At 37.1% G+C, this 15592-nt stretch overlaps 2 protein-coding genes across 3 annotated transcripts in view; one reads left to right on the top strand and one right to left on the bottom strand.

Moving 5' to 3' along the window:
• katnip (katanin interacting protein) overlaps positions 1-15592 on the bottom strand; it is a 1410884-nt gene that overhangs the window by 1032408 nt on the left and 362884 nt on the right. The gene's annotated exons all lie outside the window — the stretch shown is intronic.
• On the top strand, positions 8625-13604 carry LOC100004848 (uncharacterized). Of its 2 annotated transcripts, none has more exons than XM_087307974.1 (2): positions 8625-9119; positions 9708-13604. In XM_087307974.1, the coding sequence occupies exons 1-2, from the start codon at positions 8850-8852 to the stop codon at positions 11292-11294; spliced, it is 1857 nt and encodes a 618-aa protein (XP_087164100.1). In that variant the 5' UTR covers positions 8625-8849; the 3' UTR covers positions 11295-13604. The 2 variants fall into 2 exon arrangements, with proteins under 2 accessions (XP_087164100.1, NP_001429642.1); NM_001442713.1 differs by having other exon boundaries at positions 8627-9128; positions 9708-11360.

Here is a 15592-nt window from a genome sequence, read left to right as displayed (position 1 = left end):
AACAATACTGCACATGCTCCAGACACTTTTAAAAACATTGCTGCAAAAAAAAAAAAAAAACTATTACCAAAGATGTACATTTTGTCTCTTATAATTGCTTAGTGACTATCTATAAAGTTTATGACAAGTTGGATACTGTTGAATTGTATTAAGCGATGTCATCTAGAAGACATATGAAAATATCAAATACTATGGGGGGCCGTGTGGGATTTAAATCAAACTTCACTTATCAAGACATACATGAAACACGTGCAATGAATATTTAATTTATTATTGAATGTTCAAAACAATATATATGAACTTTCATATACATATAAGGGTAATTCTTTAACTAAGGGACTTTTATGTCCTTTGATCATATCCAAAAATATATATAATTTTGTTCAAATTCCTCTTTCTTTGTCAAACTAACAATAAAACCTACTTTTAAAAAATGTATAGCTTTTTTTAATATATATTTTTCATATTATTCAACCTCCTTTTATGTGTCTAAGTAAAGTTTATTCATAAACTAATTTCGAAAGGAGCACGCAGGGGCGGACTGGCCATCTGGCAGACCGGGCACTTTCCCGCTGGGCCGACGTACTTTTTGGGACGGGCTGATCATCGTCTTATGATCTGATCGGCCCATAAAAGGCTTAGCAGCCTATCGTTTTTTTTCTGCCTTATTGATTGACGCTGCTGATATCTGTGACTCTCTGAAAGTAAGATGCTTTTTTTCCCAGACAGACAGACCGGGCCGGCCCATGTGACACTCTGCAGCCCATTGGCTCTTTTCGGTATTGACATTGGGCTGGCCCAATCACAAACTCCTATTTTGGACTCTGTGTGAGCGCGCGTCATCTGTGTTTATTTGTCAAAATATTCGAGAGTTAGAAAGAACAAACGCAAGGGAGGCGCAGAGAAATCGCGGGAAATACACCGGCGTTTCATTTAGCGAGTCTGAAAAGTTCTCTGTTCATTCTAGTACACGGCTAAAAACGCAAATCACGTGACCACACACACACTGCCAAGAGCTGCAGCCAGTAGTTCAGTGGGTGAGCGTAAACCCCAGGTGAGAGTATAGTGCATGTCAGACAGTTCCTTTGCTGGATCTCATCTCACTATATTTGTTAAACGTGATATTGAATTCATCTTGTTGTCTCTATCTAACAATTCTTATGTCTTTTGAATCACTTGTTCTCAGTTAACTGTTTTGGCTGAGTGCGAAGATAAGCTAACATATTAATTTATGTCACCACATACACTGATGCTGCACATTGACTGATTGCTTACCTTTATCGTTTAAATTTAATGTACGTTATACTGTTATAATGGCCATTATTGGTTATTAAAACTGATAATCTGTAAAAGACACAGGGTAAAGTTCATTCTTTTCAATGGAAATGAAAGGAGGCAGTTTTATTTAAGCCCTGCTCTGTTATAAATATGCAGAGTGAAGATGACGCTCATATAAATATGCAGCTACACGAGGCTGTTTGGTTTTTGTAAATCATAATATCAAAATGAAACAAATTTGACTTATATTATGTTGTCATTGTTTAGATAGTGAAACAGCAAGCAGAATGAGGTGAAAGAGGTTAAAATGTAACACTGTTCCCTTTGAAGATTTACCCATGCATTAGCAGGCAGTTTGTGTTATGTTTATTATTGAATATAGGCTGAGTGAATAGTGTATTGAATAAGCTAAATCGGCTGTAGTGTATGAGTGTGTGTGAATGAGTGTGTATGTGATTTCCATTATTGGGTTGTGGCTGGAAAGGCATCTGCTGCATAAAACATGGTGGAATAGTTGGCAGTTCATTCCACTGTGGCAACCCCTGATAAATAAGGGACTTATGCGAATAAAAATAAAGGAATAAATAGTGTATTTTTTAGAACTCAACAAATATCTTTATGGACAGAATACAGAAATTAAATTGAGATAAAAGTTTGTATTTATTTATTTATTTCATACATATGGCTTTTGTGTTTTATAGAATATGAGTTGATAAAAATATTGGACGTGCATAGATAGATAGTATTTTGATTGAATTTAGTGGGCCGATCTGGCCCAAAATGCCAGGGCCAATTTTTTGCCCCAGTCCAGCCCTGGGAGCACGTGATTATGATTGAACACGGCTGGTTCTGCATTAGCATGCATGATCCATCAATCAGGCCATTCCTAACCCACTATAAAGAGCCAGGGTATTTCACTACAGTCATCTTCGATTTGAAAAATACACTGCTCCGCATCAGCTGCTACTGCTACAAAAACAACAAAAACAACAACAACAACAACAACAACAACAACAACAACTACTACTACTTCAACAACAATTTCAACAACTTCTCAAACTTCTACTTCAAATTGCCTCACACAATGCAATCTCTGCGTCTTTAACCCAATTCTCCAACAAGATCACAGTCAAAACTCGATCACCATCCATGAACTCTGCCTAAACTCTCAATGCCGGCGACCCAAGCTGAACTCTCTTCTAGCGGTGCACCAGCGGTAACATACATGACACTTTTTAAAGGGAAGCCTCGCAAACTACAACTAAGAATAAACATTCACCTTTGAAGGATGAATCTAGCGTGAATGGAATGACTTACCTCTCAATTAAGGGTCTAGGCAATCCAATCCTTAAAACATCAGTCCACAACTTATTCATATGTTGATAAACATCCATGTTAATCCTCCAGACTAGTCACTGTGATGCGTTTAATAGAGTAGCGTCTCCGGTCATAAAACTAGGGCTGTTTCTCAATTCCAAAAACGCAGAGAATGGACTTGCGTTCTTGTGGAGACCGGTCTTGCCAGGTGTCCTCAGAAGAACGAACTCAGGGGACGGCGAGGGCAGAGAACGCGTCCTTTGAGAAATGGGATGCTGCGTTCTTCCTGATGGTCATGTGACCTTCACGCGTTTTAATTGTAAATTATTTAAACATTACAGCACTCATACAACGATTTATTGTTTCACCCCTCTTTAAAATATATACTTTGCATAAAAACATTATAAATATGCTCTGCACAATATAAATAAAATATGAATTTCAGCAAACAAACAACCCTTAAGGTGTTTATCCCTTTATTAAGATATCCATGTTAATGTTTACTTTCACCGTTTCATTTAGGGAAGCTCCTGAAGTAAATAAGTCATATCTCTGAACTTTAATAATAAATCTAAATAAAATGCTGTGCTTCCCACCTACAGTCGCAATGACTTCTGGGACTTTCAGTGCGAGTTGGGTGCTCAAGTCTGCATCAGGTGAGTCCTCGATATCAAGAACATATCCGGGAAGTTTCACGCCTCCTCGCCTCCTGATGATGACGTTCCACAAGAACACAAGACCGCTGAAAAATGCATATTGAGAAACAGCCTAGTTCTTTGGCAAACAAAATGGCCACCGGCCTTTTTCTGCAACTTTGATTGACACTCCTTTGAGCCAATAGCTGAAAGGAGAAGCGTCACCATCCAATGAGCTCTAAAAAAAATTTAGATGGTCTCGCCCTCTCTCTTGACAAGCTCATGAATGGACCCTGTGGCAAAGACTTTGTGAATGAATTGGATATGCATGTGATATTATTACGTTAAGTTTCCAAAGTAATACTATTTCTGGATTAAGTAAAGCCCATAACTAATATTCCATTCACACAGTTTCTACTAAATGGTGACATTAATTTTAAGTTTAGTGTTTGATGTTAGCAGATGATAAATAAATAAATAAATTAATTAATTAATAATAAAGAAAATAAATAATTTTAAATGTATAAATCAAGAAAATAAATATAAAATAAATAACTAAATAAAATAAATCAATTAATTAATTAATAAAAAAACACACACTGCCACATCCGATAGCAATTTAACTTCTAAAAAGACTACTCAGCTACTGAAAAACATTCAACACATTAGGCATAGAAGTCCAATCGTAATATGCCCCAGTGACACATGTCCATACACTTATAAGCCATAAGCTTAGGGTAAGTCGGTTAGATGTGAAAACGGCAAAGAAACAAAACTTCCCGCTTTGACTACCACGAATGAGAGGAGGACATTTCTGACATGTCTGATGTTTCATCCATTGACTCTGCGTTAGATACATTTTAAGCTATTTCTTTATCACCAAGGGGTTTAAACTCCACTATAACTCCACCTACCCTGTCTTCAAGAGGTACATCAGGACCACCAGACGAGCAGATTTCCCATCAATCTGCCATCCGTAGGAGGGACGAATGCCCACCTCTACTATCTTTGCACATTGCGACAATGAGGCTATCGTACCATGCATTAACAAAGGCACTTTCATACTCAGTTGCCCGTGCTCTTATTAAGACGCCACGCATGGATATCAGCTAAAACAATTCATTGTGTTAGCCATACATGTACCATGTTGTAATGTAATTTCTGATTCTCTCTTGTTTTTCTCATTTCAGAGATCATGTCAGCCGGTTGCAGAAGCTGACCCTCATCCAACATATTACACTCAACATCCATTTCTAATTGCATTCACACTATTTGCAAATGACACTTCCACTCACATAGCCCACACCCTCGATGACATATTCACACTAGCCTTTTTTAATTTTTGAAGTCTTCTGAACTAAGTATGACATTTTAATCCACCATTTTAATACACCTAACCATATCTGATCTAACTTTGCAGGATGAAGGGATGCAGGATGGTATCCACTCCCCCACACACCCATTCTAAACCTCTTAGCATTTTTACACCACAGAAGAGCGATACCACCTCAGGGAAGCCCAGCCGATCCTCTCCAGCCAACTTCCACCATCATGCATTTCTGGGTATAAGTATGACTCTGTCATTTCCTTCCTATTTCCCTTCCTATTTAACATAGGAGCTCCTTCACTACCCTTCCCCCGTTTTTCTAACTTTAACTTTTTCTCTCCAAATTTGAACTATCCCATACTTCTATTCACTTTCATTCACCACAGCTCTGACCAATTCAGGGGTTGTCTTGAGTTTTAATTGCTGCAACAGGAACGTTCTAAATGAGCTTACATACACTTACAAATTTTCTAAATACCACTATCGTTGCACTCCCCGCACTAATACAGCAGTAAATGCTTCTGCGGAAGCACAAGTTGCCTCCATACTGGCCCACTACACCGCTGCAGCCACAGAAACGCTCCGCCGAGTTGCACACCCATAGCACCACTGCTGCCGCAGTGACCCTCTAGCTAAGCCTTATTCACCTTCATCTTTACATATCACTAAAGATAGTATTTAACGTTCCTGTGGGAGCACTCAAAACTTTCCAATATCAACTGTTGAGGTGCTCCGCTGAACTATACACACCATTAACATCACTGCAACTGCAGTGACGCTCTAGCTGAGCCCCTTTTTCACTTTCATCTCTACATATCACTGCCTAACAGTACTTAACATTTCCACGTGAGGCTCCAATACTGAGTACCACTGCACCACTGCAACAGCAGAGACGCTTTGCCGAGCCTTACTCTCCCTCTGCAGCACTGCTGCAGCAGTTAAGCTTTGCCTTAGCTGCATCTGCAGAGACACCCGTTTAGCCTTAATTTCTTTGCACCACTGACTTCATTGCTCTTCTGTAACTGTAGAGAATCTCTGCTGAGCTTATTTTCCCCCTGCACCATTGCTGCAGCAGTGACACTCTGCCTGAACAGTCTTCCAACAACAGATATAAACTCTGTCATTGGTCCTCTAACACCTTTAAATCCTCAATTTGCCTCAGCCAATATTACCTCAGAGAAGCCCAGCTGATTCTAGGTAGCAGACTTCAACCTAGTTTCTAAGCAGCACGATTTTGTCTGTTCTCCATACTTTCTGTCTTGGTAGCATAGGACTTATTTTTACTAACTTTCCCTTTTCTCTTCCTCTTCATAATTTTTCAGTTTTACTTGCACTCATTCTCCGCAGCTCGGACTCGCACAGGGGTAGCCCCAAGCTCCCACTGCCACAACAGTGAAGCTCTTTAAAAGCTCACATACACTTTCCAAAAATTTAACCATCATCACACTCCCCCGCAATAATACAGCCGGGAATGTAGCGGGAACTCGTATTGCTTCCATACTGACCACAATCACACCTCTACAGCAGCTCCACTTAATTACATTGCATTGTAGCATCAATTCATTCTCCATCACCACACTCCTCGCAACAATACAGCCGTAAAGGCTTAGCGGGAACACACATTGCTTTCACACATATAATGCACCAGACACTGAATACCTATGCACCTCTGCAGCCGCAGAGTCGCTCTACCGAGCATCATTAAATCTCTGCTACATAGCAGCTATTCGTCTCTTCAGAAGCCTAATTCCCTTCAAATACTGACTTCCACCGCACCTCTGCAGTTGCAGAGACGCTCAGCCGAGCCTCATTCCCCTCTACATAACTGCCGCCGCAGTGACACTCAGCGAGCGCATATACACTTTCATTTAGAGTTCCACTACTGATACACTCCCCAGCTATGCCAAAGCAGTTAAACGTCTCTGCAGAGGTGTTTTTCCCTCCCAAATACTGACTTCCTTTGCACCTCTGCAACAGCAGAAACACTCAGCTGAGCTTCATCCCCCCTCTGCACCACTGCTGCAGCAGTGTCACTCCGCCGGAGCTCATGTACACTTCCATTTCATTCATACCACTACTGACACACCCCCTGCACTGCTGAAACAGTTAAATGCTTCTGTAGAAATGTATTCTGAACCTTTCACTATTGACTTCCATTCACACCTCTGAACAACAGAGATATACAGTCGAGCCTCATCCCCTCTGCACCACTACGCAACAACAGTGGACACAGCTACTCTTCAATAATTCCTTCATACTGATTCTTACCGCATGTCTGCAGCAGCAAACACTCTGCAGAACCCTATAGCTACATTTTATCAATACCATAGTAAGCCTCTCTTACAGAGCTCACCCAAATACGTTTCAAATCATTACATTTATCTCACTCTCCTGCCCGGTCCTGGCAAGTAATTCTGCCCCGGGACCACACATAGTCGTATATAATCCGTCTGCAAGTACACCACTCCAGTAGCAACGACCACTCCCATCTTACCTTTTACACCCACACTAGCCTCATTTTACTCCAAGCTTTTCTAGTTTACTCTTTACTCAGCAGTCGGATATTGCATTAATCTTCATTTTCTTTTGGGGGGTTCTTCAAATACGTGGCTGCTGTCCCGAGTGGAGCATTTTGGGGAGTTGTCGAGATCTACCTGAGCTCAAGGCTCCCCTCTTGCCCTTCAAACCGGAGGGAGCCCAGGGCTCACAAACCTTTGAGCTCAGGGCTCTCTCCTGGGACAGCATGCCAAACTTGCTTATAATCAATCATCAGCTAAGTGTGAACTCTTGAAATCACTGAAAAATGAGTTCACTGAGTTCATGCTCTACTTAATATACAAATTCAGTTTATTTATTTTCTAACAAGCTTTTAACCTAATTAATATTACATTTTAAAGTGTGTCAGGTGTACAATTCAGCATCCAACTCATTTATTTCGTTGACAAATGTATAGTTATAATATATATTGTGGAAAGATTGGTTAAACTAGATACAAAAATAATCTTGGACAATGTTTGACTGCCATAATTTATTTCATTTTGAAATAAGCTGTATATTGAGATGTGGTTGAATTGACATTTGTTTATTTCATGATGGAGAAAATGTTTCTCTTCTTATTTAAGTTTGTCCTCTTACAGATCTTAAAACTAGATAAATTGTTTAAACTTATGAGGCTATGTTATGTTAATTTTAAAGGTTTTTTTACTCCACTTCACTAGGCTAAAAGTGCCCATAGTTGAAGAATGGCCCATAAGCGGATTGCATACACCCACATACACTTGCTATAAACACACACAAATAAACTAGATCCCTATACACCCACAGCAACACACGCACATATAAACTTGCTTCATGCAAACACACATGTACACACTTGCATATACATATAAACTTGATTATGCATATGCACCTATGAACTTCTCCATATGTATATTTAATCATTTATATTTATATTTTATAAATTGTTTTGAGCATCCAATAGTATAGATGAATATGATAATTTATAGGTGTTTTATCTATGTGTTAATACATTTGATTCAAATGATACATGATGGCACCTTATACATCAGAAATCACAATCAAGTGAACAAGGGCAATGTAGTTCACACACAAAACACAAGTTAACATGTGCAGTGCCCTCTAGGGTCCAAACTGGGCACTGCCACTACACATAAAGTATGACATTTTATTTTATGTAAATATTTTACAACCAAATCAAATTTACTGTACATGCATTCATGACTCATGCTAGGGTTACTTCTAAATCATTTGTATGCTCATCATTAGATTTCTTCATAATTAAGTAACATTTAATTTAAATAGTACATTATTATCTATGTAAGATTAGCGTAAAGTATTACCAATGCTTGCAATGATTTTTCAGTTTCTTTAGACAGTGTTCTTAAGGTTATCAAGATGTTTATGGACATATAATTTGAGTATAAATAAAAAACATGGGCATCCAGACTGCATTCAAGGAACTCTCTTTTTCTTTACATGCGGGAAAAGTTGTTGAACCAGTTTAACAGACATACTCACACCACCTGAAACTCCACCCTTTAAATCCCTTACCAGGAAGAGAGGAGTTATTTCTGTTTTTGTCATACTGACTCATTTGAGAAAATTAAAGGGAATCAGCAATTAATGAAGAATAAAGAGAACCGCTTTCAAGAAGGATTCTTCAAAAGATTGTTTCAGACTGCAGATCTTTAAGATTCTTGTGATTTTTATTTTTATTTTTACTTTTTTGAAAGCCTCAAACAGAAAGTAAAAGTAAAGTTCATATTGTGAAAATGGCTTCACTCCGTGTGTCTGAAGAAGGTCTTTCTTGTCCTATTTGCTCTGAGATCTTCAAGACTCCTGTTCTTCTGTCGTGCAGTCACAGTTTCTGTAGGCAGTGTCTTCAACAGTTCTGGAGAAACACAGAATCTCAGAATTGCCCGGTCTGCAGGAGAAGATCCTCAAAACTTAAACCTCCAGTTAATCTCGCCTTACAAAACCTCTGTGAGTCAATCCAGGGGGATAAAAAAGGAGAGGGGAAATATGAGAAGAGTTCAAATAAGGCAAGAAAGGTTTGTTTATGATAATCAGTAGTAATTAATTAAAATGTGATATACAGATTGGTCAGGATTATTCGCCTTCCTGTGAATTTTAGTTTTTTTATATATATTTCCCAAATTATATCTAACAGATCAAAGACATTTTCACAGTATGTCTGATAATATTCCTTAATATAATATATGATAATATAAACAGGATTTTGGTGAAAAAATATACTGGGGCTAATGATTTAGGAGGGCTAATACTACTGACTGCCATTAGGTGGTGCTTTTGGGGTAGTATTTTTTACTAAATTAAATTAAAACTCCTTAAAGACACTCATCTAATTACATTTGAGCACCATAACCAATTGTTCTGGGGGAGTGCTATAATAAAGCAATGCAATGTAGTGATGTTTAAAACTTGACAACAAAAAAATATAACAAAGAAATTACTTAACTGACTGCTAATATTTTACAGAGAAAAATATTTAATATATAATGTCATGTAATATTAGTATATGACATATATTGTATTAGTTAATATTGAGTTATCTTGCAAGTTCATGTTTTTCTGCTTCTTGTGTTTTTTATTGTTTTTTTAATGTACAGAGCAAAATTGATCTAATTATGAAAAGCATCAACACTAAAGATGGATATCCTGCTCGATACAGACTGCAAAGAAGCACAGACAATCTAGCCCAGTCTGAACTATTCAGAAAAGTCACCTTTGGCGAGAGAGACAAAAACAAACCCCATAAAACTATTCTGATAGTTGGAGAAACAGGAACAGGAAAAACAACCCTGATCAATGTGATGGTCAACTACATGCTGGGTGTAAAGAGAGAAGACAAGGTCTGGTTTGAGATCACAGATGATCAAAGCGATTGGGATCAAGCTCACAGTCAGACCTCCATCATCACTTTTTATGGGGTTTATCTACAGGAGAGTCCAATGGATTTAACAATCATCGACACACCAGGATATGGAGACACTCGTGGAGCTGAGCTTGATAAACAGATCGCTGTGAGTTTGCTTAGTCTGAGTAAATCTGAAGATGGAATCCATGAAATTAATGTAGTGTGTCTGGTGATTAATGCAACCCAAAGTAGACCTACTGACAGACAAATGTACATTCATGATGCTGTTCAGTCTTTATTTGGAAGAGATATTGCTGAAAACATTGTCCTGCTCCTCACACACTCAGATGGATTTCCTCCTAGAAATGCTCTGATGGCTGTTAAAGATGCTCAAATCAAGTGTGCAGTGAATGAACAGAAGAAGCAGCCTGTGTTTTTCCTATTTAACAACTGTCAGTCAGAAGCTTATGATGAAGAATATGAGAAAATACAGGAAGAATCATGGAATGTCAGTTTCAGAGGGATGACGGGATTGTTTGAGTTTCTTAAAACCATAAGTCCAAAATCCCTGAAGATGACTCAAGATGTTCTACAACAACAGGTGCAGCTAGAAGCAATAGTCTCCAATTTAAAGTCACGAGTTAAAGTGATGGGACTTAAGCAAAGTGAGCTGAAACAAACACAAGAGGCTCTGGAGAAAATCAAGTGTTATGTTCAGAGCAGTAATAACTTTGAGTATGAAGTTGAAGTGTCCTATAAAGTAAAGGTTGATATTGATCAATCTTTAGCTAAAATGGCCACATGCTGCACTGTCTGTGAGGAGAACTGTCATTATCCTGGGTGCTGGTGGGTCAGTAACCTCTCATGGTGTAGTGTGATGAGCAATAATCACTGTACAGTGTGCACTAAGAAATGCCACTACAGCAAACATGTCAAAGGAGACAAAATATATGTGACAAAGACAAAACTGGAGAAGAGGAAGTATGAAGATTTAATGAAGAAATATGATCAGGAAATTGGGGGAATTGTATCATTGATGAAGAAGCTGGAAGAAGAACTGCAAGAATTAGATAAAGAGAAAGGAAAGCTTGTGATGGAGGCTTTTCACTGTGTAGACTCTCTGCAGATGATCGCTCTCAACACTGATCCAGCATTCATGCTTCAACATGTGGATTTTCTGATTGAGAAGCTGAAGGAAATAAAGGAGCAGGAAAAGGTCAAAACACTGGAAGACATCAAGAAGAGAGCAGGAGAAAGAACACATGGAGCTCTGAGATACTTTAGTTTTCGTGTGCCCACAAGCAAATGGAATAATTTTTTAGGAAAAAACTTTTTTTGAAGCACATTTTGTGAAAATGGTTTGAAAATTTACAAAAACTAGACAATAAACTCCGGGCAAGTTGACTACCCTCTTGTTATGTTGGTGACTGTTGGTGACCAATTGACTTCCATTATAATCATGTTTTGCCATGAGACCATACAATCATGCATTCTTGATTAATGCTGGTTTTCCCTGTTGGGAAGAAGCAAAATGTGTAATTTTTACTGTTGATCATCAACTGCTGTATCAAAAATTGTGTGTGTGTGTGTGTGTGTGTGTGTGTGTGTGTGTGTGTGTGTGTGTGTGTGTGTGTGTGTGTGTGTGTGTGTGTGTGTGTGTGTGTGTGTGTGTGTGTGTGTGTTTGTCTGTGTGTGCGTGTGTGTGTGTGTGTGTGTGTTAGAGAAAGATAGGGGTGGGTGAAGTGGTAAGAGAGAAACATCTTTGCACAATATGCAAATATATTTACAAATGAAAAAGAATTAAAGGGTGAAAATATTGCAAAAATTATATTATAGCTGAACAGGAGAGAAAAGTTGAGGAGATAAAGTGGGGGAGAAGTATATTAACATATTCTCCTCAGGCCATGACTCAACAATATTAAATATATTGTATATTGAAATATAAACAATCAATGTCTCTGTTGATTTCATCACTACAAAGCTCAAGTCATAAACTGTCAAATGACACCAAACATGACAAAGATATATGAAGGAAGATCACAAGCAGATTAATTGTGTATGGTGAAAAGCACATGGTTACTGCAAGCAAATGGCAAAGATGTATATTGGATCTGTGAGGAACTCTGCCACTACAGGAGGATCCATATGTTTGGAATGTCCAGCCTGATCTCACGAGAAAACGTAAGTATTTTACGTTTTGCCAGTTTAGTGGCTAATTCGTACGAATTCGTACAAGTTCAGTCGTACGAAATGGTACGATTTTAAAAAGGAGACGTGGCACCCGACCCCACCCCTAACCCCAACCGTCATTGGGGTAAAAGCAAATCGTACTAAATTGTACGAATTAGATTGTACAAATTCATATGAATTAGCCACTAAATGAAAAAGTTACGAATTGCCGTGAGATTGTGTTGGAATGTCTCAGTAGTCCTTCAATAGCATAGAAGGAATATATAATAGAGGCATATATAATATTTTCTCATCTTACAAATATATAAAAAAACACCACCTCCATGCCTTCTTCATCTCGGGGAGGCTTTTTCAGTTTATTCATGACAATTTGCTTTTGTATCAAGCTATTGTTAGTAGTAGTATTATTTATTATATGCAGATATATATATTGAAAAGGGAAAGAACGAGGAGGCTCATCTCTCATTCTGGCACTGCAGATGCTATGTTTAACTGTTTTCTTGCTAGTGAAGTGTTCAGTTTTAACACTTACAAAGTCTGTCATGTAAATAGCAAATGCATTATGGAGAGACGCAACTGACACTTACAGGGAATGTGAGATGAGACTCTGATTGGTTTATTCTCAAAACACACCTATAACTTATTAAGAGAATAAGCTCAACCCTGTTAGACCATGCACCACGGCGCAAAGCGAATTTTACCATCCTCAATATAACAAAAGTGGATTTAGACACGCCCTTAATGCTTTTGCGCCCTGCGCTTTAGATTTTGCGCATAGATCGTTAAAATAGAGCCCAAAATCTTTAGATAAATTTAGGCTCTCGGCTGTAAGGGTGAAATACAGAAGAGCCTAGCATGAAAAGATCTGTGTAAACTTGATGACTCATACACAAATTATGGCTTGATGGAATCCAGTGAGAGCATGCCACAGTGAACACTGTGCTTAAGCATGAATACTACAATTTAAAATGTTTTAAGTATAGTTGTTAATCCAAGGGTTTTTTGTGTCCTTTTTTGGTGGTGGTTGGGGTGTGGGGGCAGAATTCGCCCTACACAAAGGGGGTCCTCAGCTGAAAAAGTTTGAGAACCACTGCTCTAAGGAAATCTAACTTGCATTATAATTTGATTATGTGCAAATATTATAATTACTATATTTGTATATATGTTTCTGTAACTATATCTATGTATATACACTGACCATACAAAAACAAAATCTCATGTTATCACAAGCACCTAAGACATGAGCAAGATTGAGAGGTCTGCTGCAGTTACTTCCCACTGACTGCGCTCACCAAAAGCATGATGGGAAACAACTGGCTGACGACACAGATGATTGCTTATTGGAATTGACTGACCAACTACACTTTATTCTGTTTTTACTAAGGTTTAAACCTGGCTTTGTTGTATACCTTTTTTTTTTTTGTATTTTCATTGATAATTAAAAAAAAAGACATAAAGACCATTGCATATGTTTATTTATTTAGATTTACATGCAAAAGAAAAACACATCTTTGTAAAAAATATATCTAATATAACAAAATGTTACAAATAAATCATCAGGATGTGAATGTGCTGTATTTTATTTCCCTCTTACTTTAAAGACCTGTTTGTTGTCATTTTCACTTTTTTGTATGTGTGTGTGAATTTTTTTGTAGATTGTAATTTTCATGTGGCGTTATTCCATAAAAGTCAATCCATTAACAGATACATACAATCACATATGCATGCATACAAACTAAGTTAATCAGACTGTTTTGCCATTATGCCTCATCTTTTTGTGGTATCATCTGAGAAGTGAAATGGGTATAGAGTAAACACACACACACACACACATGTAAAGTCAGAAGTTGTTTAATAGACCAAGAACATCTTCACAGTATTTCCTACTGTCTAATGGTTTTTATTCCGGACAAAGTCTGGAATAGACTATGTATTTTAGTCTGGCTGGAGTAAAAGTTGTTTATATAGGCATAATAAGCATGTCAATATAATTAGACCCTTAAGAATGTATGTCTGCAGAACAAACCACTTTTGTCCAGTTACTTTAACATACAATTAACATAAATTAAATAAATTGCACTTTAGGCTGAATACCAATATCTTGCAAAAAAAAAAAAAACACATGCAAAAATATTGAATAAATTATATATTATAATATTATTTCATCATGCAAAGACTAGAGAAATTAGTTATTAAAAATTAGTTCTTAAAACTATTGAAAAAGCCTCTGTTAAACAACACTTTTACATGTTTGATGCAATATATATTTTTAAACTTATAATTTTAATAAGTATTGTCTTTATTGTCTGTAATGTCTACTGGCTAATAATTTTGTCTTTAACTATGTCACTTTATACATTCTAATGCCTTGTAGAAAGTCTGAAATGACTATAGAAATGAACCACTTATTCAATAAAATGCCAAATTCTAGAGACATTCCTAACAAATAAACAAACATTTGTCATGACCTGTCACTCAAAAGCAACTTGCTATTTAGGTACTTAATTTATAATATAGCCAAATTAGATTTCTTAAAACCTTTCCTACTGTATAAGCTGTTTATTTTTACAATCTTTTAACATTTTTTGAACATACTTTTTATTTAAATACAGTAATGAGCTGTTCATGAGCTGTTCATCTTCTGTGATTGTGACCATCTTTTAGTAAAAACAGTTATATTTCAATTGCATCCACTCCCACATTAAAAAAAAAAAGTAATTTACAGCAATACATTTTTGAAACTTTGTAAAAATAGCCTATTAAAATTTTATAGTTGTTCTGGTATCACAACAACAATAAACATAACCCAATACTGAAAAAAAACGTTCAAAAACATAGTACTTTTTTCATGAGGTCAAATATCTAGGATGAAAAACGTGAATGCGATCTCCGCCATTGGTGATGTTTCCAGGTGGTAAAACAGCGAGAATGTATTTTTTGAGCCCTCCTCTTACTGCTGCCGCCTGCTCTCATCTACATTGCAGTCAGGGCGAGGCGCATCTTAAACAAGCCTTATAATGAATGACACTCTTCTCAGATAGATAGATAGATAGATAGATAGATAGATAGATAGATAGATAGATAGATAGATAGATAGATAGATAGATAGATAGATAGATAGATAGATAGATAGATAGATAGATAGATAGATAGATAGATAGATAGATAGATACTTCATAGATACTTCATCTGAAAATTAGTTGACAACAGTGGTGCAAAGAAGTGTTATTTATTAAACAATGGTTGAGTGCAGACAAAGTTATTAAGTTATTAAGTTTGTCTTACAAAGGTTTTAACTTAAATATAGCACTTTACATCACAGTACTACTTAAGTTAATTACCTGGAAATATTTTGTCCAGTATTTTATCAGCTGCCATAATAGTTACTTTAATTTGTCTGCAGTTTCTTTTGCAAAAGTAAAAACTAAAAAAAATGTTCAGTTGTCT

The sequence above is a fragment of the Danio rerio genome, chromosome 24 (genome assembly GCF_052040795.2).
Source record: "Danio rerio strain M-AB ecotype USA chromosome 24, GRCz13ab, whole genome shotgun sequence".
Taxonomy (NCBI): domain Eukaryota; kingdom Metazoa; phylum Chordata; class Actinopteri; order Cypriniformes; family Danionidae; genus Danio; species Danio rerio.
The sequence above is the reverse complement of the archived record's forward strand: the minus strand, read 5'-3'. Positions and strand labels throughout refer to the sequence as shown.

Coding starts and splice junctions, on each gene's coding strand:
- LOC100004848 (NM_001442713.1), top strand. CDS start 8,850: ATGGCTTCACTCCGTGTGTCTGAAGAAGGTCTTTCTTGTCCTATTTGC. Junction 9,129..9,707: donor GTTCAAATAAGGCAAGAAAG/GTTTGTTTATGA, acceptor TTTAATGTACAG/AGCAAAATTGATCTAATTAT.